Source organism: Cordyceps fumosorosea, assembly GCF_001636725.1.
Source record: "Cordyceps fumosorosea ARSEF 2679 chromosome Unknown scaffold_20, whole genome shotgun sequence".
Lineage (NCBI taxonomy): Eukaryota > Fungi > Ascomycota > Sordariomycetes > Hypocreales > Cordycipitaceae > Cordyceps > Cordyceps fumosorosea.
This window is the reverse complement of record NW_017387320.1, coordinates 566,518-588,123: the sequence shown is the minus strand read 5'-3', so window position 1 is coordinate 588,123 and position 21,606 is coordinate 566,518. Positions and strand designations below refer to the sequence as shown.

The 21,606-nt window shown below is 55.5% G+C and overlaps 7 protein-coding genes across 7 annotated transcripts; 2 read left to right on the top strand and 5 right to left on the bottom strand.

Moving 5' to 3' along the window:
• Positions 1 to 649: 649 nt before the first annotated feature.
• ISF_07260 (Lipase, secreted) lies at positions 650 to 1,924 on the bottom strand (the record flags this gene model as incomplete). Its single annotated transcript, XM_018850863.1, has 1 exon — positions 650 to 1,924. One exon carries the CDS (start codon positions 1,922 to 1,924, stop codon positions 650 to 652), a length of 1,275 nt encoding a protein of 424 aa, XP_018702141.1.
• Positions 1,925 to 2,391: 467 nt separating this feature from the next.
• ISF_07259 (heme peroxidase) lies at positions 2,392 to 5,964 on the bottom strand (the record flags this gene model as incomplete). The annotated part of the gene is made up of 5 exons (XM_018850862.1): positions 2,392 to 2,949; positions 3,001 to 5,066; positions 5,120 to 5,312; positions 5,381 to 5,619; positions 5,679 to 5,964. The coding sequence occupies 5 exons, from the start codon at positions 5,962 to 5,964 to the stop codon at positions 2,392 to 2,394; spliced, it is 3,342 nt and encodes a 1,113-aa protein (XP_018702140.1).
• A 1,277-nt stretch (positions 5,965 to 7,241) lies between these two features.
• Positions 7,242 to 9,168, top strand: ISF_07258 (hypothetical protein; the record flags this gene model as incomplete). Its single annotated transcript, XM_018850861.1, has 2 exons — positions 7,242 to 7,404; positions 7,466 to 9,168. 2 exons carry the CDS (start codon positions 7,242 to 7,244, stop codon positions 9,166 to 9,168), a joined length of 1,866 nt encoding a protein of 621 aa, XP_018702139.1.
• A 205-nt stretch (positions 9,169 to 9,373) lies between these two features.
• ISF_07257 (Flavin monooxygenase-like protein) lies at positions 9,374 to 10,996 on the bottom strand (the record flags this gene model as incomplete). Its single annotated transcript, XM_018850860.1, has 1 exon — positions 9,374 to 10,996. One exon carries the CDS (start codon positions 10,994 to 10,996, stop codon positions 9,374 to 9,376), a length of 1,623 nt encoding a protein of 540 aa, XP_018702138.1.
• A 1,780-nt stretch (positions 10,997 to 12,776) lies between these two features.
• On the bottom strand, positions 12,777 to 14,211 carry ISF_07256 (Riboflavin synthase-like beta-barrel; the record flags this gene model as incomplete). The annotated part of the gene is made up of 2 exons (XM_018850859.1): positions 12,777 to 14,083; positions 14,169 to 14,211. The coding sequence occupies 2 exons, from the start codon at positions 14,209 to 14,211 to the stop codon at positions 12,777 to 12,779; spliced, it is 1,350 nt and encodes a 449-aa protein (XP_018702137.1).
• A 964-nt stretch (positions 14,212 to 15,175) lies between these two features.
• On the top strand, positions 15,176 to 16,938 carry ISF_07255 (Cytochrome P450; the record flags this gene model as incomplete). Its single annotated transcript, XM_018850858.1, has 3 exons — positions 15,176 to 15,308; positions 15,360 to 16,193; positions 16,253 to 16,938. The coding sequence occupies 3 exons, from the start codon at positions 15,176 to 15,178 to the stop codon at positions 16,936 to 16,938; spliced, it is 1,653 nt and encodes a 550-aa protein (XP_018702136.1).
• Positions 16,939 to 17,478: 540 nt separating this feature from the next.
• Positions 17,479 to 18,735, bottom strand: ISF_07254 (hypothetical protein; the record flags this gene model as incomplete). Its single annotated transcript, XM_018850857.1, has 1 exon — positions 17,479 to 18,735. One exon carries the CDS (start codon positions 18,733 to 18,735, stop codon positions 17,479 to 17,481), a length of 1,257 nt encoding a protein of 418 aa, XP_018702135.1.
• Positions 18,736 to 21,606: the final 2,871 nt, after the last annotated feature.

The following is a 21,606-nucleotide window of genomic DNA, read 5'->3' as shown; positions in this document are numbered from 1 at the left end:
ATAATAACTAAGGGGCACTATAGAGGGGTTTTCTATAACTATAATAGGGGGGGCTATATAAGAGCTTAGGCCACAGCCTAGCTAGACTAATAGCCTAGTGGCCTAAGGCATAGGGCTAATAGGGGGGGGGGACTCCCCCTTATGTATAGTAGCCACTTCGTTATAACCTCCCTACCTCTTCCTCTATAAGAGATTTAATTTAAACCTTATATTAACGCCTACTTATAGTAGCTATAGGGCCAGTCCTTAATAACTTTAAGTATTAGTTTTTAAATTATTTAAATTTTATCTAGATTATCTTTATAACCTTATAGTTAATATTTATACTTATAATAACTTACTAAGATGTAGGTGGTACTAAGATGTGGGTGGCCGACGTTAGTGTATACGACCTAAAAAATCCATTAGAGCCATTTTGCTTTCTCGACCACTGTACTAACTTGCATTCTCTCTACCTAATAGTGGCTAAGATTCTAGAGTTGCGTTAATAGTTTAATAAGCTAACTAAAGTAGAATCTTATTTATAATCTATATAATTATAAAGTTTTAAAGAGACTTTTCTTCTTCTTTCTTTCTTTTAAAAGATGTCTGCTAATATCCTCAGTTATTAGGCATTTGATCTATGGCTAACTCTGCACGCCCTCCTCGACTATGGTATTATCCTTCCCTGCGCTCCCGTCTCGAAGCCCGACCTGAACCGTTCCGTGATCCATTCTATCGCAGATTCTATCCCCCTGTCACCATTCTGGACGTGTCCGCCTCCCTGCAGCCGGTGGAACTCGATCCTGTGGCTGGCATTGCACCAGTTTCTGACTAGCTCGTCGACGGGCCTGATCGGGGCGACCTCGTCGGCGAGCGCGTGGTACAGCAGGATCGCGTGCTTGTTCAGGTCGCGCGGCAGCGCCTCCGGCAGGTCCAGCAGCGAAACCTCCTTGTCGAAACCGACTTTCTGTAATTCCCGGACCACCGCGTCCAGGCCACCGACGAAGTAGTCACTGATGTTATGGCGAGCGTACCTGATGAGGGACTCGCTGAACGTCTGCGTCTTGACCCGGTCAAAGGCGGTGATGTTGAGCGGGCCAGTGGTCTTGGCGTGGGAGCGGATCGTCTCGTTGAACTGGGGGTACTGGCTCATCAGGCCGGAGATGGCGTTGATGGCGAGCCCGTTGCCCATCGTTCCGTCTAGCGAATGCAGCGTCTCGAGGAGGTCGGCGGGCAAGCCTCCAATCACGTAGGAGGTGAGTCGGTCGCCGAGCTCGTTGGCGTGGCCGAACCATTGCTTGTATGCCCAGGCTGTGGCGAGAGCGCCGCCGGAATATCCCCAGGCGGAGTAGAGAGCCTTGGTCTTGTTCATGCCATACCGCTCGTCGGCGAGGGAGTGGACGACGCGGATGGAGTCGAGCGTCGCGTGTCCGGCCAGTTTGCCCGCTCCAAAGGCGGCCAACGAACCCTCGTAGTCTGGGACGACCACTTGCCAACCTTTGAGCAACATGCGGTCCAGAATGTCATATCGTACATTCTCGTTGGCCGTCGATAGCAGATAGCTGGGACTGGCATCGAGAGAGGCCGAGTCCTGGGACATTTGGTAAGACACGACCGCGGGCCGCGCGGGGTCCGCAGTCTTGGGGACGAGCACGGTGGTGACGGCCCAAGTTGACGTCCCATTTGCGTCGAGAGTACGATACAGGATCTGGTCTGACCAGTCCAGGTTGCGCAGCATCGATGATAGGTTGCCTGGCGCAGCCCGAATTTTGATCAGGCCGCCGTTCTGTGGTGGGCGGAGCCCGTCGACGGCGCGATACCACCGATCTCGACTCGGCGGGATCGCCATGCCAGATGCGTCGTCGGTAGGCGGAAGCGCGTGTGCTGCCACTGGTAAGGCGGCATGCTTGGCGATGCTGCCAAGATACAGGAAGCCTGCCATGATTAGAAAGAGGAGCATGATAGGCGATCTCAGTGGGAGAATGCTCGACGAGGCTTGATGAGAGTGAGAGTGAGGACGGATTAGGAAGAGGTTTCCAACAAGGCAGCGGGCGGCGACTTGGCTTCTCATTGCTATAGAGTTCGGAATTCAAACTTTGAGTTTGACAATAAAAGAAAAAGAAAAAGAACGCCGTCACATGTTCTTTGCAAACTTTTTTGCCCTCGCTTGACGGTGTGTTGGTTAGACGGCTGGCGCGAAAGCATAATATATCCTTATCAATAGGCCTGGTTGTAGGCTCACGTGAAATTGAAATGAATATTCGTAGTAGTATTTGAAAGACTATGTGATCTTAGTGGTCAAGGCAAAGTTGGATATTATAAAATGAAACGTTGACAGAAGTTGTAGCTACACTTCACTCCCCCTCTTCATCCTGGCTGGGAATGATTAGGCGAAAACGAAGACCGTCTTTACTCGTCATCCCACATAAGCTTCATGCTGGTAGGGAACGTCCAGATGGTGCCCCAGTCCTCCGTCATGAACCCGTGGCTACCATCCGGCTTCAGCAGCCGCTTCAGCTCGCCCTGCAGGCCTGGTACCCTGCGTACGTTCCTCCTGCGGAACAGCGCGCGGAACAGTGCCACCAGCGCCGTCTGTGCCACTTCGCGACCCAAGCACAGCTCCGGGCCGAGCCCGTGCTGCACGTAGCTGTCCAGCGGGCGCCTCGGGTCTACCACGTCCGGGTCTGGCAGCTCGCCGCCATGGGCGCGCGTGGCTGGCGTGACGGAGATGAGGACGGAGTCGCCGCGCTTCACAGGGAACGGGTTGCCATGGTCGTCTTGGACGGTGTCGTGGTCGGCGACTGAGCGATACAGGCTGAATGTGCCGGCCATGCGCACGCCCTCCATCGCGTAGCCTAGGAGCAGCGCGTCGCCGGCGTCGCTGGTGTCCTGCGAGGCGATGCGCTCGATCTCGGCGCGGTATGGCTCGCCGTCTCCCGAGAGGTACCAGTCAACGGATTGGGCAAACTGAGTTGGTTACTATAGCATTCTCATTTCTCGCCACATTTAACAACTTACCATCTGGGCTTGGTTCGGCACCATCGAGCCGGCCGTCGGCAGGATCTGACTCCAGGCAATCTCGTGAGCGTTGAGCCCCGTCTTGGCCAGCGCCTTGATGAGCTGGTGGCCGTACTGCGCGAGCACGTCGTTCTTGAATTTTTGCACGTACAAGCCCCTCAGTCCAAGTGTCAGCCCCAGCTTGACGTTGGTCTCGATCAGGCCGCCCAGCTGCGCGGCCGCCGCCTTGGTCGCACGCCGCAGGGGGAACGACTTGACCGGGTCGTAGTCTAGGAAGACGCAGATATAGATCATTGTTAGGAACTGGAACAGCTCCTGCTCCGAGAAGACGCCGCTGCGATGCGTCGCCGTCTTGAGCGGGATGTTAAAGACGCGCGCCACGAAGTGCGTGTGCACCAGGTTTCCCACGTCGCGGACAATGTCCACCTGCGCCTGCCCGGCCAGCCGGTACGACTTTTCCGTGAGCAGCCGCTCCGCCATGTCCGTGTAGAATGTCTTAACCGCCGCCTTCCATCCGTCGCCGAACAGCGTGGTGCCGACGGAGGCGCGCTGGATCGCGTGCAGGTCCGGCCCGGATGCGAGCAGCGTCCGTAGGCTGCGCTCGCTCATCAGGTAGCCGAGCCCCTGCTCCCATGGTGGGTGGTACTTCAGCTCGTTGCCCAGGACGTGCCGGAACGCGCGGTGCGAGATGACGTCGACGCGGTCCGGTACGCGCACGGGGCGGTCGAAGCAGAACCAGTCGGCGCGGCCCATGTTGGCCAGAATCTTGCGGTTCTCCGCCGGCGTCACCATCGGGTAGTGTGCGTACACGGAGTTCTCCCGGAAGTGGTTGGGGAAGGCCCGGATGAATAACTTGTAGAAGACGCAGCCATGGTTGACGCTGAGGTCGTAGCTGGCCTCGTTGAAGCCCCAGTTGGTCAGCGCGCCGCTGTGATAGTCGGTCGTGTAGTGCCGGTCTCCCCGGACGAGCGACACCGCGTCGGACAGGACGACGCGCGAGATGGTGTAGGTGGGAGCGATGCCGACACCGGGCGCCATCGGCTGCTTGGCTTCCTCGGCGACGATGCCCGGATACAGCTCCACGTTGTCAGGGTGCTGGTACAGGTGGCGTAGCTGGTCGGCAACGTACGGGTCGGAGTTGATATCTTCAAAGGTATCATACGCCTTGAGGCCGAACTGCTTGCGGAACTCGTTGAGGCTCGCGACGTGCCACTTGCGGCCGCGGATGATACCGAGCGCTTCGATCGGCTTCATGATCCTGGGTACGTTCCTTGCGCCGAATGCACCACCAGGCTCCTCAATGGCCTCAGTAAGAGCCCGCATAAGCTCGTCATCGTTGAAGCGGCCGTCTGTTCCTCGCTTGAAACCGCCAAACACGCACTCGCCCGGGTCCTCGGGTACCATCATCTCGAGCTTCTTCATCGCCTTCATCAATGTGGCGAAGTCGAGTTCCTGCTCGGTGTTGCCCACAAGAGTTGAGAAGAAGTCATGCAACCAATCCTCGTCCTTCTTTGAGATGCACGAGTGCCATCGGTAGCAGAGATTGAACTCGGCCGAGACTGAGTTTCCGACACCGCTGTGGGAGCCTTCTCCCGTATTGGCTGCAACGCCCATCTCCTGTCTCGGATCAAGAGTCCACGTCGTGTCAACCCGATTCAGGTTGATGATGTTGCGGACGTAGTCGATGAGGGTGATGTTGATGTACAGCCCGGACGTCACCAGTCGCGCAGTTTGGAACAATTCCTCGTCGTACTTCTTCCACGCGGCCTCGGCCTGCTCTGGGGCGAGGTTCGGAGGAGGCTGTGGGAACCTGTTACCCTCGTTGATGGCAGCTAGATTTTCAGCAATGTAATTGTGGAAGCGATTGAACATGACGAGAATGATGCAGACACCGGGCGGGTTGCCTAGCATGCGCTTGTCTGCAAATGCATCAGGCTTGAGCTTTCCGTCTCGAAAGGTTCGAATGGTATCTTGAGCTTCCTGGCTGTTTCCATAGAGCGGGGAGAGGTCTAGATAGGAAGAATTATTGTTGATATTGCCGTCTGTGGAATCGCTGTTGAACAGGTCTTGAAGGCTGTCAGCGTCTGTCACGGGTGACATCGGGGGAGAGCTCACCTACCGTGAATGATAATCGTTGCCCAATACCACAAAATGCTAGAAACATTATTGGGATTCTTCTTGAATTCGTTGCGTGCCATGATGGACTCGAAGATGGTGTCGGGGGGTGGAAGGGCACCAAGTCCCATACCTCGCGGCTTGCAAGTCCTAGAGTAGGCGGTGCCAGCAGCTCCAAGCCGAGGCATGATTGGGTTCTGGCGCAGCGTACAAGTCAGTTCTTCCTCCTCTTTTATTTGAAGCATGGCTTCACAGCTGCACATACGTTGTTGGATCCATCCGGCTGGCGGAATCGGTATTCATCACCCATGTACAGAAGCGGCGGGTGATCCAGCGAGTACCAGAGCTTGTCAATGAAATCATTCGTCAACAGCTCCTGGCGTCTGGAGTAGTCGGGCAGTCCGGCGACAAGCTGGATCGTGCGCTCCATAATCATGGTTTTGTCATCTGACTGTTTCTCGCGCTTCAACTGAGCAGCGATGATGTCTTTGAGTGTCTTGAGATCTTGGGTGTGTTAGTGCGGCGCCCACGCGGCTGGGATCAACGGGCATGATACAACATACCCGCAAATGTAATGCTGCGCAAATCTTGCATGATAGATGGGCGGTGTTTGATTAGTCGATATGTGCCATCTCCCATCTCGGTAGGAAGCGGCCTGCGCGATGCCGCCCTGAGCCTCCTGAATCCTGACAGATACGACTGGCTACCCTCAGGCTTTATCTTGGAGGGCTTCGGATACTTTGGCGAGGGCTGTCGCGGTTGAGTATTCGCACCAATTGAGTGTCCATTGGTAGCTTGACGGCTGTTGCTATTGACGGCCGTGGCCGATTGATTCGTCTGCGGCGACATGTCTTTCTGCAAAGAAGCCGTGAGCTGAGTTGTGGAGGAGTGAGGTTCAATCGAGGACATGAGGAAATAGCGATGAGGAGATGCGCACAATTCGCTCCACGTAAATTTTCGCACGCCCAGTCGTCTGCTCCTCTTAAGTCTGGCCTCACAGTACGAATAATCTGAATATATGTGCCACGTCCTTGGACATGTTCATGCGCAAGTACTGGTACCAGTACAATCCAGAATCTCTCGGGGTGGAGAGCCGGCCCGGGCCGCATTGGCTACATTCGGCAGCATGGATACTGTTAGATATCGAATCTTTCTGATTGGCCGTTTCTTTAGATGAGCGCATTTCAGCTGCAGATAAACTGATTCACATCCAGCTGTATACCCTGTAAGTTGCATCGTAGGCCGCTGAGTATCCACTAGCAGCCAACCAGATTGCCTCATTTTGTTCAGCTGCAAGCAACTTCCGAGACATGCATGTCTGACCCCACGAAAATATTCGGTTTTTCTTGTAACATGCCAAAGCAGCATGCGACTCTTTTTCCTGCTCAAAGATGCAGGCAGGCGCTCGGACTAACTAGTTGGGCAAGTAATAAACCTGCCCATTGTGTAGACGAGCGGCGCTGCCTGCCTAATGCAACATGGCCAAGACAATTCAGCTAAGCATCAAATTTATATGTGCCAAGGGCCAAGAAGAAATGAGTCACGAGACGTCTTGGATGTTTGAAGCATGAGAAACACAGACTCCGAATCGTACCCAGCTAGTAGTGCTGTCGGTGCCTGTCTCGAGTCTCGCCCTACCTTTGTATATTCCCGTCAGTGATCCCCATACCTGGAAACAATGTACAGGTATGGATTGAGATGCGAGCACGAACGACCAGAGCCTTCAATAAAACGCTGAACTCAGGCCTGAAACATTTCTGCTCTATCTGGATTAGCAGAAGGCGCGCCAGGCCGTGGTGGCTGGCTGAGCCTAGACAAGCCCATGCAGCAGTCACTCGGGCATCGGCTCTCAGGCTTCAGTCAGAAATATTGATGAACATGTATGAACAATTATCATGAATAATAGCTCATGTGTCTCAACCATCCCTCAAAGTACCTGTACCGTGATATGTCTACCCCGCTTGGGCTGGAAGGTCTGTCTCACACATGAAGCTAAAATGCCGAGTCCAGTGCCGCCTCCGACGAAAAGCGAGGCAATCTGACCCCTTGACGTGGGAGTTCGTGCAACAAAACTTTTCCGATGCCCCCGAAAGTCGTTTTTTTCTCGAGAGACAAACCAACCCAACATGAATGTCCCAGTGGACGCGCCGGCCCCTGGCCAGCGCAAACTGGTGCTATGCTTTGACGGGACTGGGAACAAGTTCCACGGCGATGACAGCGACAGCAACATCTTGAAGATCTTTCGCATGCTGGATCGCAGCTCGCAGAATCAGTATCACTATTACCAGCGTATGCTATGCCGTCTGTCCCTCTTCTCATGCACCGACTTGTACTGACGACGATGCTGAAGCTGGCATCGGGACGTATGTCACGTCCGACTCGCTGTCACAGTCTGGCACCTGGGGGAAGATCTCCGAACAGTTTCAAAAAGCCAAGGACTCAGCCATTGGGACGAGTTTTGATCAGCATGTCGTGGCCGGATATCGGTTCTTGATGCGCTACTATAAGAATGGCGATCAAATCTACATGTTCGGCTTCAGCCGCGGCGCCTACATCGCCCGATTCCTGGCGGAGATGCTCGACTACATCGGTCTGCTGTCCCACGGCAACGAAGAGATGATTAAGTTCGCTTGGCGCGCCTTTTCGCAGTGGCAGTGCCGTCGCAAGTCCCGCAGCACAAACGACGCCGACGAGGACGACGGCTCCGACATCAGCGAGGGCGAGACCAAGACGGACAAGATGTACAAGTTTATGAAGGACTTTCGAGAGACCTTCTCTCGGCCGGTCGGCCGCATCCGCTTCCTCGGGCTGTTTGACACAGTCAACTCTGTGTCCCGCTTCGAGAGCGCCTGGATGCAGCGCGCCAAGTTCCCCTACACGGCGCGCACCAGCGCCGAGGTCATCCGCCACGCCGTGAGCATCGACGAGCGCCGCGCCAAGTTCCGCCAGGACCTGCTGTACCAGAAGACACACGACGACAGGCAACCGCACCACCTCCACCTCAGCCAGCTCCTGGAGCCCGTCCGAAGGAGCTTCGAGCACTACGTTGGCGGCGGCGACACCTCCCGCGCCGACGACGAGAGCGTGGCCGCGGCCAACCTCGAGCCTCCTCCCTCCTCCGAGCGCGAGGGTGGGCACCTCCTATCCCCAGCCGACGCCACCGGCGTTCCTCCAAAACGTACCAAGTCGCGCAACAACCGGCACCTGCCCTACCGTATGGCACCGCGGACGCACTCGTTCAAGACCCGGCGCCGCAACGGCAACACCGCCAGCGCCGCCCCCCTTGCGCAGGGCAAGCGCGACAAGCCCGACTACGAGGAGGACTTTGGCCAGGACATTGACGAGGTGTGGTTCGCGGGTGGCCACGGCGACGTCGGCGGCGGTTGGCCCATCGTGGACGATGACCGCCGCAGCGCCAGCCACGTGCCGCTGACCTGGATCGTGCGCGAGGCCATGGCCGCCGGTCTCGAGTTCGACATGCAGCGCATGCAGGCCATGGGCTGCGCCGAGGAGCAGGTTCACGTCACCGTGCGGCCGCCGCCGCCGGAGAGCATGGAGGGCATGACCCAGGTGGAGGAGGATGAGGGCGTCACTCAACTGGAGGACTGCGGCGGTCCGGAGACGCAGTCGAAGTTCCGGTCGCGCCACTCGCCCGTCTTCACGGAGGCGCTGCACCGCTCGCACACGTCGCGCCTGCACGACTCGCTCGACTACGGCGGCGGCCTCGGGTTTGTGGCCGTGACGGCGTGGCGCGCGATGGAGTGGCTGCCGTTCCGCAGGATGGACCTGCAGAGCGACGGGTCGTGGCGGCCGATCCGGTGGCCGCTGCCACGCGGCGAGGTGCGCGACGTGCCGCCGGGAGTGCGCGTGCACGGGAGCGTGCTGCGGAGGATGCAGGCGGACGAGGGGTACCGCCCGGGGAACCTGATCGTCGGCGGCGGCGGCCGTGGCGTGCGCATAGCGCCCAAGGAGCTCGGCATCGGCGAGTGGCAGTGTGTGGCCGAGCCGGGCGACCCGATCGGCGAGATCTGGACGCGCAAGGAGACGCGCTGAGCAGGAAGTCGTCTGCGCTGGGACTCTTATGGTCCCCTGTACAAACAAGATTGCATTGGAACTCTTACCGTCTCCTGAACAGACCAGATTGCATGGTGACATGGCTGCCGCTGATCTCTTTTCATCAGCATTTCATAGCCACTCTAGTAATGTTTCTTTATAATGATCTGTTAATTCAATCTAACGTCAATAAAGCAGACTCCATTCACAGTCTTGACGTAAAAGGTTCCCAGTCTACCAACCCGACATTGCAGAGATCCCACCACAGCTTCGTCCCGCCGAACCAGATGAGCGGTTCTCGTCGCTTCCCGGGTATATTCGATCCAACCCACCACGAGTCCTGATCGCGGACCCTGAGCGAATTCCAGATGGAAAAGGTCCTGTCCGCCCATTCCCTTGCCGCCTCTTGCGTCGCCTCCACCATCTCCTCTCCCCGCCGCTCCATCCCGTCCAGGACCTTGCCTATCCACTCGACCTGCAGCTCGATGAAGGTTGGTCCGTTGGCCAGCGCTGTCGGCGCCTGCCGGCCGTAGAGCAGGAAGGCGTTGGGCATGTCCGGGATCATCATGCCAGCAAAGGTATGGATTCCGTCCTTCCACTTCTCCCGCAGCGACCGTCCGTGTCTGTCGAGGATGTTCATGTCGTACATGCCACCCGTGACCGAGTCGTAGCCCGTCGAGAAGATGAGGACGTCGAGTTCGTGCAGGTCGTCGCCATCACCCTCCCCCTCGCCACCCACAACGATCCCTGACGGCGTGACCCTGCTGATCGGAGCCTTTTTGAGATTTACCAGCTTGACGTTTGGTCGGTCGATCATCTCAAAGTAGTTCTGCTCCAGCGCGCTCCGCTTCCCGCCGATCCACTGGAACGGCTCCGTGGGTGCCACGATGGCCATCTTGGCCCGGTCCGTCATACGCGCGCGCGCCTTGTCTCTCCAGAAACGATACATTGTGGCGTTTGCATCCGCATTGGTCGTAATATCGTTGTAACCCATCGTCGCCATCAAGCCGCCATGACTCCAGCGCTCTTCGAAGACTTGTTTGTGCTGCTCCGGCGTCTCGTCCTCGAACATGCGTGTTGCCGGGAGGTATGGATATCCGGCGTCTTGTCCATATTTGGCCTTTTCAAATAATGCGTCATATCCGGACTTTTTCTCCTGGCTCTCTTCCATGGAATCCGTCTTCTGTTGCATCGGGACGGCCAAGCAAGGGGTCCGGATGAAGAGGGTAATGTCGTGATTGTCCTTGGCAAGCTGCTCCAGTATTTGAATACCTGAGGCGCCTTGTCCAATCAATCCAACTCGTTTTCCCTCTAGTTCAAGGTCAGAGGGCCAGTTTGCGGGGTGGACGATCTGTCCTTGGAAGGTATCGAGACCTGGGAGGTCCGGGACGTGCGGTTTCTGAGTCGTGCCCCCAGCAAATATGGCAAACCGAGATGTTGCAGTCAATTCTCTATGCGTTTCAAAGTTCCAAGTCGCTCTTTCATCGCTGAAGCTAGCCTTGACCACTCTGTGGCCGAAAATAGTGTCCGTTCTCAAATTGAGCGTCTCGTCGAGGTGGCTGAAGTAGTCACGCAAGGCTGACGAGTCGGGGTATTTCTCCGTGAAGGTGAAGCCTCGATATACTTCCGGCTTGGTTAGCTGGTAAAATGGCAGGATGGAGTCTACCCGTGCCCCCGGATATCGATTGGAGTGCCAAACCCCACCAAAGCCGTCGTTGGCCTCGATGATGCGTGCAGACAGACCGCGACACCTCATCTCATGGAGCGCGAGGCAACCGGAGAAGCCAGCCCCAACAATGACAACATCAACTCGAATAGGGTCAACCATTGTAATTGAAATTAAATCATGGAGACGAGGAGGAATTAGGGCGACCTAAGGGCGGCTGCCTTTTATAAGTGAGCGGGCTACGTACCAAATTCCGACGGGCTGCGGATATTGGTAGTCCGCCAGCTCACCGGCTGGTTGACAATCTGGTCTGCGCTATGGAATGGTTCTGTGGTCTATTTCTAGGCTAACAACAAGGCCAAATCTTGTGTAACCAGTGGCCATTGTCGCTGGGCGTCCAACGCGTTCCTGCTCCTCAGACTGCTCTGTACCAAAGTGCAGCTGTCCAGCCGGGATTATACTTGTAGGAGTAGTACACTTGTGACACGGCAAGATACATGGCCAAGCTGAACAGGATAGCCGTGGTGTTGAGCCGACAAAAATAAATTACGAAGGCGAGAGTAAACGGCGACCAGGCCTGGCGATTGTCCAACACCGAAATAACGCGGGCAGCTAGCAGCATGCCTGGCGTGCCGACGCTCGCCGGGCATGGTGGAGAAGCAACACGAGGCAGGCAAGACGAGGATAGCATTTATGTATTAATAACGTGCTAGATACAGTTCAAAGCTCTAAAGAGAATATTAAAATTATTAAGTTTTATTTATATCAAGGGCGCCTTGATGGCTTCGCCGCGATCCATGATCTCCTCAGCACAGAGGCGCGGGCTCGCAGCGGAAACGTCCGGTAAATCGCATGGGCTTCGCCAGGGCTGTTACACAGGTAGCTTTTGGCGAAAGGTAGATCAGGCACAAATTGCGAGGCTCCTTGCCCTCTCGGGGCACTTCATCTTGGCACCAACAATTCCGTGATAATTATAATTATCGCCACCACCCCTTTGTACTTCATTTTAGGGCCGAACAGGCGCCACTGATCACCACCCCACACTTCACGACCAGGGTACTTTGCAACATGGTGTCATCGACTTCTCCCAAGGTTGACTCTTCTCCCAGGGCCCCTAGCTTCCTCGTTGTCTCTCACTTCCGTGAAAACTTAGGCTGCGTTCCTTGTATTCCCCATCCTAGTGAGGCCCAATCCGCCGTCTACAACGTCCTCAACATCTCTCTCGTTTATGCGCCCCCTCTGTGTCTTTTGTATAATTTTCACCATGCTTTGCGTTGATACGAGCTTGATCGTCGGTGATAGCAGGATGACGTTGGTATTTTATACATCTTAGGTATTTTATATATCTTAGGTATTTTATATATCTTGAGCATTTCATATATCTTGGCTATTTTACATATCCTAGGTATTTCATACATCTTAGGTATCTTCGCTAACTATCTCGACTATTGTAGAAATAGGTCAGATACCTAGTTAGCAAGGGACAAATACATGTTGCCACCCAATGTAGTTCTCCAAACATTATCTAACACCTCTAAAAGGACTGCTCAGGATGGCGGAACACTTGGTACCTTCGTATGCAGTAAACCAAATATCATGGCTACCTGTATCTCCAATGAATTACTACAAAATGGCGATGGAGGAGGAGGTTACTGACAGCGACGGCATGGGCCGGCGAGAGGTAAAATAACCAACCCTCTGGAGCCCGTTTGTTCGTTTTGTCAAGGGTAGGAGGGCACGAGAGGATGGAGAATATCCGGCTCGGCGCCATATTTCGGACCGATCCAGATTGATGGACAGGGATGCAGTTTTTTTTTTTTTTTTTCAAGTTCTGGGTTGTAATTAATCAGGTGGCGCTCAGTCTAATACTAATAAAGTGTCTAAACATATCAACAAATAAAATACAAGGAGTAAATTTTCGACAAAGCCAACAAGTTTCAATTCAAAACAGGAAAATCTGATCCGTCATCTTGGACATGGCGCCAGGCTTCTCGAATCCCATATTCAGCATTGCATTCTTGGCCGCGCTCACCAACCCCGGCGGCCCGCACAGCATCATCTTGGTGTCCGCACTCGCCGCCGGCAGCTTCTCCGCGATGACCTCCTGCGTGCAGTACCCCGTGCCGTACTCCCACCCCTCCGCCGGCGGCTTGTCCAGCAGGTACCACACCTTGAACTGCTTCGGGTATCTGCGCGCGAACGCGTCCAGCTCCTTGCGCAGCAAAATGTCCTCTTCCGTACGGTTCGCGTAGACCAGGCTGATCTGCGTGAGGTCGCGGTCATCCTCGCAGACGGCTCTAATCACCTGGAACAGGGGCGTGATGCCCGTGCCGCCCGCGACCATGCCGATGCGCCGCGCCAGCCCGCGCGCGTACCGCATCGCGCCCTTCGGCCCACGGAACCGCACCTCGTCGCCCACCGCCAGCCCGGCCAGGTAGCCGCTCGTCAGCGCGCCGTCCGGGTACACCTTGACGACCAGCTCCAGCACGCCGCGGTCCGCATTGTTGGACACGGGCGTGTACGAGCGCGACACGCTCTCGCCCGCCACGTCGGCCTTGATGGCCACGTGCTGCCCGATCGGCAGGCCCAGCACCGTCTCCGTTGTCGGCAGCGAGAACGTGAACCGGTACACGTTGCGCGACAGCCGCGTCTTGGCCCGCAGCGGCAGCGGCGAGTACCGCGCGGGGTCCAGCAGCCCCCGCTGCAGCAGCGTGTCCTCGCGCACCGGCTCGGGCACCTTCATGTGCGCCGGGTAGCTCGTGAAGGACTTGCTGCTTTGAAGGGTGAGTCGCGCGAAGTGCTGCGCCAGGAGCGCGTCGACGACGGCGAAGATTCCGGCGCCCGCCAGCAGGCCCTTGGTAAAGCCGAAGCCGTGCCGCCCGGGCGTCTCGTTGTTGAGGACGGATAGCACCCATCGCGGCGTCGGCGGGCCGTAGTGGCGGGTGCCGAGATACACGCCGGTGACGGCGAGGGAGAACAGGCCGAAGCTGCCCAACCGGGAAACGAGCGCATGCGTCTTGCTTGACGTCGGCTTCTCCGTCGTGGGCGCTGGCGTCACGGTGATGGCTTTGCGCTGTGGCTTCTTCTTGTATCCTTTGAGGCTACCGATTTGAAAAGATTCCATAATGTCGAATGCGTCTTCTGAGTGGCCGGCATTGTCGAAGGCTTCTGTAGCATCCGTGCCAGCGGCCTCTGCCAGCACCTCGGCACCGCCAGGGTGATCCTCGAGATATTTTGTCACATTATAGACTGGGAACTGGTCAGTAATTCACGTGGGATGCGACTGCAAATAAGGGAGATTTGCCTTTGCCATGGATAGTCATCCAAGCATCACTTGCCACCTTGTGCTCGGCGACTTGTCTTGTGTCGTACTCCATGGTCTTGATCGCTGCAGGCTTATAGGAAGAGTGACTACAGGTATACCAGGGCAAGTATCGAGTCCAGTCTGGAGAGGGCTTGCAAAAAGTTCAGGAGTCTGCGATTGTTGACTTTTTAAAGAACCGGCTCACGTCTGAAAGCCTACAAATTAAGTCACACTAATTTTCTTTTATTTTCCGGTCGACGGTAATTATCGCGACCGCCAGACGATCTTCATGCCGGACATGGCTGGTATCTCCTACCCCTGTAGTACTAGGCATAGTCCGCGGACAATAGTGAAGATGGTGGGTTATAGTGGGCTTTTGCCTAGGCATCTCAAGCCGAGATCCATGGGTTGGAATACTGGAACACAGGGCTTCTCGACGTCATCCATTGGTGCAGGGAAAAAGACCGGATCGTTCCAACTAACTACTCTCGGGCTTTTTCATTCCCACCGCGGACATTGACCTGGGTCGTCACCGAGATTAGCGTCCCGGCATCGCCGACATCAGCGGGACCTCAGCGGGACGGCATCGTCCCGGCGGGTGGCGGCGTGTAAAAACACAGTTTCATGGCGTCATCCCAAGATTTAGGGGGCTTTAGTGTCGCTGGTTTGGGGGCTGTTTTACGTCTGGCTACCAATAAGCACAGCACAAATGTAAGCCCTCAGCACTGCGTGGATACGCAGCTGTTGTGCCGGAGAATTGCCCGCCGCCCAATGTCTCCGGAGGCGATCTCGGATGGGCTCATGTTTTCCGGCAACGGGTAGCATCGCGGAATGAGATATTTTTTTGCCCAGGAGTGGCATTTGTAGAAGAACTCGAAAACATGCCTCGGCAGGTCCCGGACTAGGATCTCGTCATTGGTGATATTTATTAGCTTGGCCCCCGTCTAGAAGAAACCGGAAAGCCAGCGATCATCCGCCCAGATTTCCACACCAGTAAATGATTGCACTACTTGATTGAGCCACAGCATTCCTTTGTCATGTTATCAAAACAATTTTATCTTCTCGGTGAAGATGTCTCGACAGCCCGCGATATCGAGCTTCCAGAGTCCACCGATCTTGATGAGCTCCAACATCACATTGCCGCCCATTATAGCATAGTAGATCCCAAGGGTTCGTCCATTCCCAAGCAAACAGACACTTGATCAAGACTAATAAAATCAGGGGTCGGCTTCTTGTATGACCAGCACAGATTAACAGCCGTCGCCGACATTGTCGCCAAAGATGGTCCCGTCGCAGTCACCATCGACGGCAAGGCCGTCCGCGATGTTCCCTCGCCGGCCGGCATCCCCTACTTCGGAAATTACCTTGAAATCTACCCCGACCATCTCGGCAACCACCAGCGGCTCTTCGAAAAGCTCGGCCCCCTCTTCTCGACCAGCAACATGGGCAGCCGCGTGTACCAGACCAACGATCCGCGGCTCGCCACCATCTTCTTCGCCGAGAGCGACTTCTTCACCAAGCGCATCATCCCCGGCCACCCGCTGCACCCCATCAAGTCTGCCGAGGCTGGCGTCTTCCTCGGCGATACCGACACCGAGGAATGGCGGCTCGCCCACAAGTTCCTGCCCCCGGCGCTTGGCCCCAAGGCCGTCCGCCACTACGCGCCCACTATGCAGCGCAGCGTCGAGGACGCCTTCAAGGTCTTTGACGAGCTGGACGAGCAGGGCGAGGCCTGGAACGTGTACCAGTACATGCTGAAGCTCGGCTCGCAGGCCGTCGGCAAGCTGGTGCTCGGCATGGACTTTGGCCACTTTACGGGCGTGGACGCGCCGCTGCACGAGATGGTCCTGCAGATCGCGCACAACCTCGAGCTCAACAAGCGCGTGTCGACCATGGGCGCCTGGTACGCGAGTATGCCGTTTGGCGACCCTAGGCGGCTGCGCCAGACAAAGGCGCGCATTGAGGAGATGCTGCTCGAGTCCATCGCGCAGGCGTCCAAGGGCGAGGAGGACCTCGACCTGCAGGACGCGGCGTTGGAAGCTGAAAACGTTGTCGGTAAGTACAAGCCTCTTGCACGCACCCTCAGAGCTGCATTCTAATTAAATTTCATGCAGATTACTTCCTCCGTGCCAAGGACAGCAAGGGAAAGAAGCTCCCGCCCGCCCAGTTCGCGCCCGCCCTCGTCGTCGCTACCGGCGCCGGCTTCACCACCACCTCATCCCTACTATCCTGGCTCATCTACAGCCTCGTGCAGTACGCCGGCACGCAGGGGCGGCTCCTCCAAGAGCTCGTCGACCACGACTGGGACGACGACACCCAAGTCACCGCCGACCTCACCGCCAAGCTCACCTACCTCGACAAGTTCATCAAGGAGACGCAGCGCCGGCACAACCCGTCCTACCAGCCGGCCCGCACCGCCAAGAAGGACATGATCCTGCCCGGCGGCTACCGCCTGCCCAAGGACGCTGTAGTCGTCCCCGCGCTGCACCACATCCACAACAACGACAAGGTCTGGGAGAGCCCGGGCCGCTTCGACACCGACCGCTGGGACGCCGACGCGGTCAAGGCCCGGCCGCAGGGGAGCTACACGCCGTTCGCGCAGGGGCCGCGCATGTGCGTCGGCTTCAACTTTGCGCTGCAGGAGATCAAGGTCTTCCTGCCCAAGCTCGTCTGGCGCTACAAGTTCACGCTCGCGCAGGACGGGCCGATCGAGTACGACCCGTACTTTCAGCTGATCCGCCCGAACAACCTGTATGTGCGCGCGGAGAGGAGGGTCAAGTGGCCGCCAAAGTCGGAGTAGGCGGTTTTAAAAATGGTTAGTTTTTTTTGGTTTCGTGAGAAGCATAGATTTTATGATTTTACCAATAGACTTTTATTATTATACTACCAAGAAAGGCGTTTGCTGTTTATAGTGTTGCAGCGATACGTGGTGTAGATCGACTTCAGCAAGGATGTTGCTCCTACCCTAAACTCCAGATGAGGAACAAAATCATGAAGAACAGACGACTTTCTTTACTTCTTCCACTGTAAAATCTAGACTGATTTCTTAAGCAACATTTGCTGAAGCAATAACGCACCCGCTTCCTTTTTGGTCCCCTACTAGGCACTCTTTGCAGTTGTTGTTTGTTGGTATTTGCCAGCTTCTCACTGCGAAACTGCTCACACAATCTAGAAGACGTCGGGCAACAAGGTGATGTGATGAGAATTAGGCAAAATGGGAGAAGACATGTGTTCATTTACTTCGTTATTTTGGTATCTCATTCCATAGCACCAACAATGTACGCGGCGTGTGCTCAACGCTGCGCTCGTGAAGCTCCGCGGTAAAAAGACGGCTTCCTCGTTACTTGCGCTGCTTAAGACGACCACTCGGCGCGTTGCTGCCTCTGCCACGTATCGATTTGCAAAGTGCCCATTTGCCATCAAGCATCTGGTGCGTGATGCACACTGCCTTGTTGGCAGCCCACTCCGTCAGAGTCCAGTCCTTGGCACCCCCGAAGCTCACGAGCGGCTCTTCGCCGTTGGCAGCTCGCTGCATGTGGCCAGCAACGTGCTCCATCCAGTTATCCCAGCAGTTGGAGTCGGCGAACTCAGCAGGACAGCCTAGTACCGGGCAAGTCATGAAGCGCGGCAAGGCGCAGCGCGTGCGGGCGGCTCTGGCCTGCAAGCTGCGCATGCGCTCCTTGACTTCGTTTGACGTAAGCCCTTTGATGTCCGCGTCGACGGGACCAGCCTCAAGCATGAGATGCATGCGGCGTATATGCTGCGTGTAGAGGTCCTTTCTGTTGAAGATGGAGCCGCGCGCCGGCAACGACGACGCGTGGACTTCAGCAACCTGGCGTCGCTTTAGGCCGCAGCCACCTTCGATGCAGACCCAGTACTGGAGATTGAGGTGCTGGTACATGATGTGACGCTTCCACTCGTTCTTGGAAGAAAATCGCAACGTGCAACCAGCATAGTGGAAGATGCAAAAGAGTGGTCTTGCATGTCCAGGTCGGACATGGTCCCAGGCGGGGACGGCGCTGGATGTGAATAAGCTGCGCATGGCGAGCTCCGACGTAGGTTGGCTGGAAAAAGAAAGGCGGCGAACCATCTGTGTGGTCGAATTGGACAGAGCTTCCGAACTAGACGTGCAGCCGAACGGGACAACATCGTAGTGTTGGCCTTGACTGGTACTGGCAGCTGCGTCATTCGGAATATGGCATGAGCGAGGAGTGGTGTACTTGGAGCTGCCATTCATGGAAGGGATGTAGTAGCTTGAGATGATAACATCGTAGCCAATTTCATGAGCACAGCTTGTGTCTGTTGTATTGCCCTCAAACTGGGCGTCAACGGCGCAAGCGATGGGAGCCCAGTTAGGATAGCCTGGCGCGGTGACTGGCGGGAACGGGTTTCCCGAAAAACGAGTTGGGTGTTGAAGGTTGAAACAAGCGCCGAGACCTGCTGTCTGACTTTCCATGAGATTGAAAAAAAGTGTCTCTTTTTGATCATAGCTGCGATAGTGAGAGTCGGTAGCGATCTGTGGTGACGCCTGTACCATGCCATAGCCAGAGCTCAGGGACCAGTCATCAGGAGTAGAAGAGCAGTGTGGTATCTCCATTCTGACCCAGAGTCAGCAAGACGGAGGAAACAGTAGAAAGTCAGCCTCAAAAAAAGAGTTTTTAGATCGTCAAAATAAGATATGACGGTATCAATGATGCTGTGGAAAGCGGAATAGAAGGTGGGAATAGCTCTTATGCCCACAAGACAGTTTGAGGAACTCGGTAATGAGGCTGGACAGAAAGCTTAAGATATATGAAACGAAATAGAAGAGATCATGTACAGTGATATAAATGGCGCTAGCCAAAACCTTATTTGCTTGAGATCACGACGTGGTGGAGGGGGGGTATACTGATTGTGACAGTGCGAGGGAGTCGGGCAGAGTACTGGCCGATATTCTGCAGGGCTCTTCATGGTGTCCTTTCCTGATTCCTGGGAAAACACCCATCACCTGAGGAAAGAAGCGGAAGTCTTCCACTCTAGGTTGTAGAGTAGAAAGATTGTGTATAGGGCGTGGCCGGTAGCCGAGAAGCATGGCGTGCGGTCAATCAGGGTCGCATAATGACGGATCAGGTCTCAGAAGCGAGGCGCCGTCAGGCTTCTTGGCCGGCACTTCTGTGATGCCCTCTGCCAGTTGAGATGACATTAGCACCCCGATATATGTCTGAGTAATAACTCTCTTACATGCCCTTTCCTGTCTCATCGTGAGCTCTGAGGTCGCTCTGGCCCGACGGTTTCCTGATTAGTGGATAATCGGCGCCCCCCGCACCGCCCAAACCACAGCTTCGATACAAAGTCTCAGACCTCACGCAATCGGTCTTGATTGTCTTTGCTTCATGGTACGGTGTGAGCGAGATCATCATGGGCCACGTGTGATACTTTGAGCTTTGAGCGGCCGGATTGGGCCAACCTCGCAGGTTACCGGCGACGGCATGGTTGGCTTACACCTCATCACCAGATCGACCGATGCCTCACCATGAGAAGTGCCTCCACACAGAATAACTGCAAATATAGGTTTATTCTGTGCTGATGTAAGTACCTTTTCCTGCTCCAAGCGATGAATAGTATACTGGCTGTCATCTCGAGCCATCAAGGAGATGCTCCAGTCACCGAACTGCTGGATGGGCGAGGCTCGTGCGTAACGGTTAACCCTTTTGCAAAAGCGACGCTGCCACGTGTGTGCCCACGAGAGAGCCAAAAGGAGGCAAGGTTTTCCCGGTCTTCAGCACCTGTTAGGCTTGTAGGTGGGTTGGTCTCAAGTGGCACGTTGGCGGGCAGGATTCCGCTCACAACTGAGATGCGTTTCTGGTCGACAGGCCCATAGAGCGCAGAAGCGCATAAATTCCGAATGATAACTCTGAGCGCCCTAAGAGGCCCCGGAAGTCTGGTACGTCCACAACACCATTTGCTATCGTGACTGCCATGGCATAGTACACGTGTCTCGGGTGGTAAAGATAGCTACATAAAAGTGACGCCGTGGTTACTCCGGATGCTCCTGAGTACTCCGTTACTGGATGTCTGGCTGGCAGAAAAGCAAAAGGATTGGTGCTAGAGAGGCCGGATTAGACTAGATAGAATTCGAGGACGAAGTAGATTTGGGCATGAGCCTGGGCAATGAGCGAGAAGCGGAATAGGTCCAATGGCGCTGGCTGGGTACCGCAGGGCTGCCTACGTGTCAGCGACCTGTCTTGTGGTGGGCAACCGCTTTGCGTAGAATTTCGGAGAAGATTTCGAAAATCGTCAACCCTTCTAAAGATATGAGAGCCGTTTTATGTCGGAACCCCCGAGTGGTCACCGTTTCTATACTGTGCCACCTGCACCGAGTTTGTGTCCGGACAGACGTTCGATTGGTGGACGAGGATTGTGCCAATGCTATGTTGCCGGAAAACGCAAATTTGCATTGTGATACCGACAAGATTCGGTCCTGGCCGTTTTCCCTTGTAAATTCCGGGGGCCGTGGCTTTCTTCATCGCTGTAAATGGTCGAAAGATAGGTGCTGTATCCGCGAAGAAGCACTGAGAACCCTTGTCTCGGATGACCTAGAAGCATTGGCGGCAAAAACGGTCGGTACTAGAATTGAAGGTAGACAGCAGCAGCCTGGACGGCTGGCCACCCACGTTGCACGACCTGACGCCCGCACGCCTACGGATGCAGTTGGCATGCGAGGGATGTATGGTGGCTGATGGACGCCCATTGCTGCCATCTAACGTCATCTGTCGCGGGCCACTTCGGAGACTCCCCCCCTCGTTTGCCCAAATTGGGGCCAAGAAGATGGAATGAGGAGAATCACGAGAGATTATAACAACGTGCGTCGATTTCGGCTGTCCGGATGCCAAGTTGCAGCCGAGGCTGCCCCTCTGGATGAGCTTGCAGCTAATGTTTCCCTTGAGATGTCGGGGTTTACTGTACGTTGCTGAGGATAATTGCACCTAGCTACGTCTTGGTCCGACAGAAATCGAATCGGGCACACGAGGCTTGGCGACTGCATTGGTGACAGGGCAAACAGTCGATGGACAAGCTGGGTTCAGGTCTATGAACGTGGCCGACGGTGTGAGCTATGTTATGAATGATCGACAAGTGACTTATGTGGTCAAAATTATTGGGTAGATAAGAGTTTCTGAGCGGTATTGCAGATAGACAATGACGCGACAAGGCAGCCCATCCTCCGTCGTTTGTTCCATTGGTGACCAGGCAAGGCTGCGATGTATCAGATCCGGGTTTCCTCATTTGGGAGTATGTGAAACAGCTGGTGATGGGTAAAAAAAAGCTGGAACGTAAGCCAATCACGGAGACGGGGTAAACTCCCATCCAAGTCCGTGGATACTATAGTCCCGTCTTGCCGAGGACAACTCTTAGCCGCTCCTCGGGTTGTCCTCCGAAGAGTCCGTTTCTTGACCGAGTCGTGCTTCCTGCGCGATTAGGAGTTTGCCAG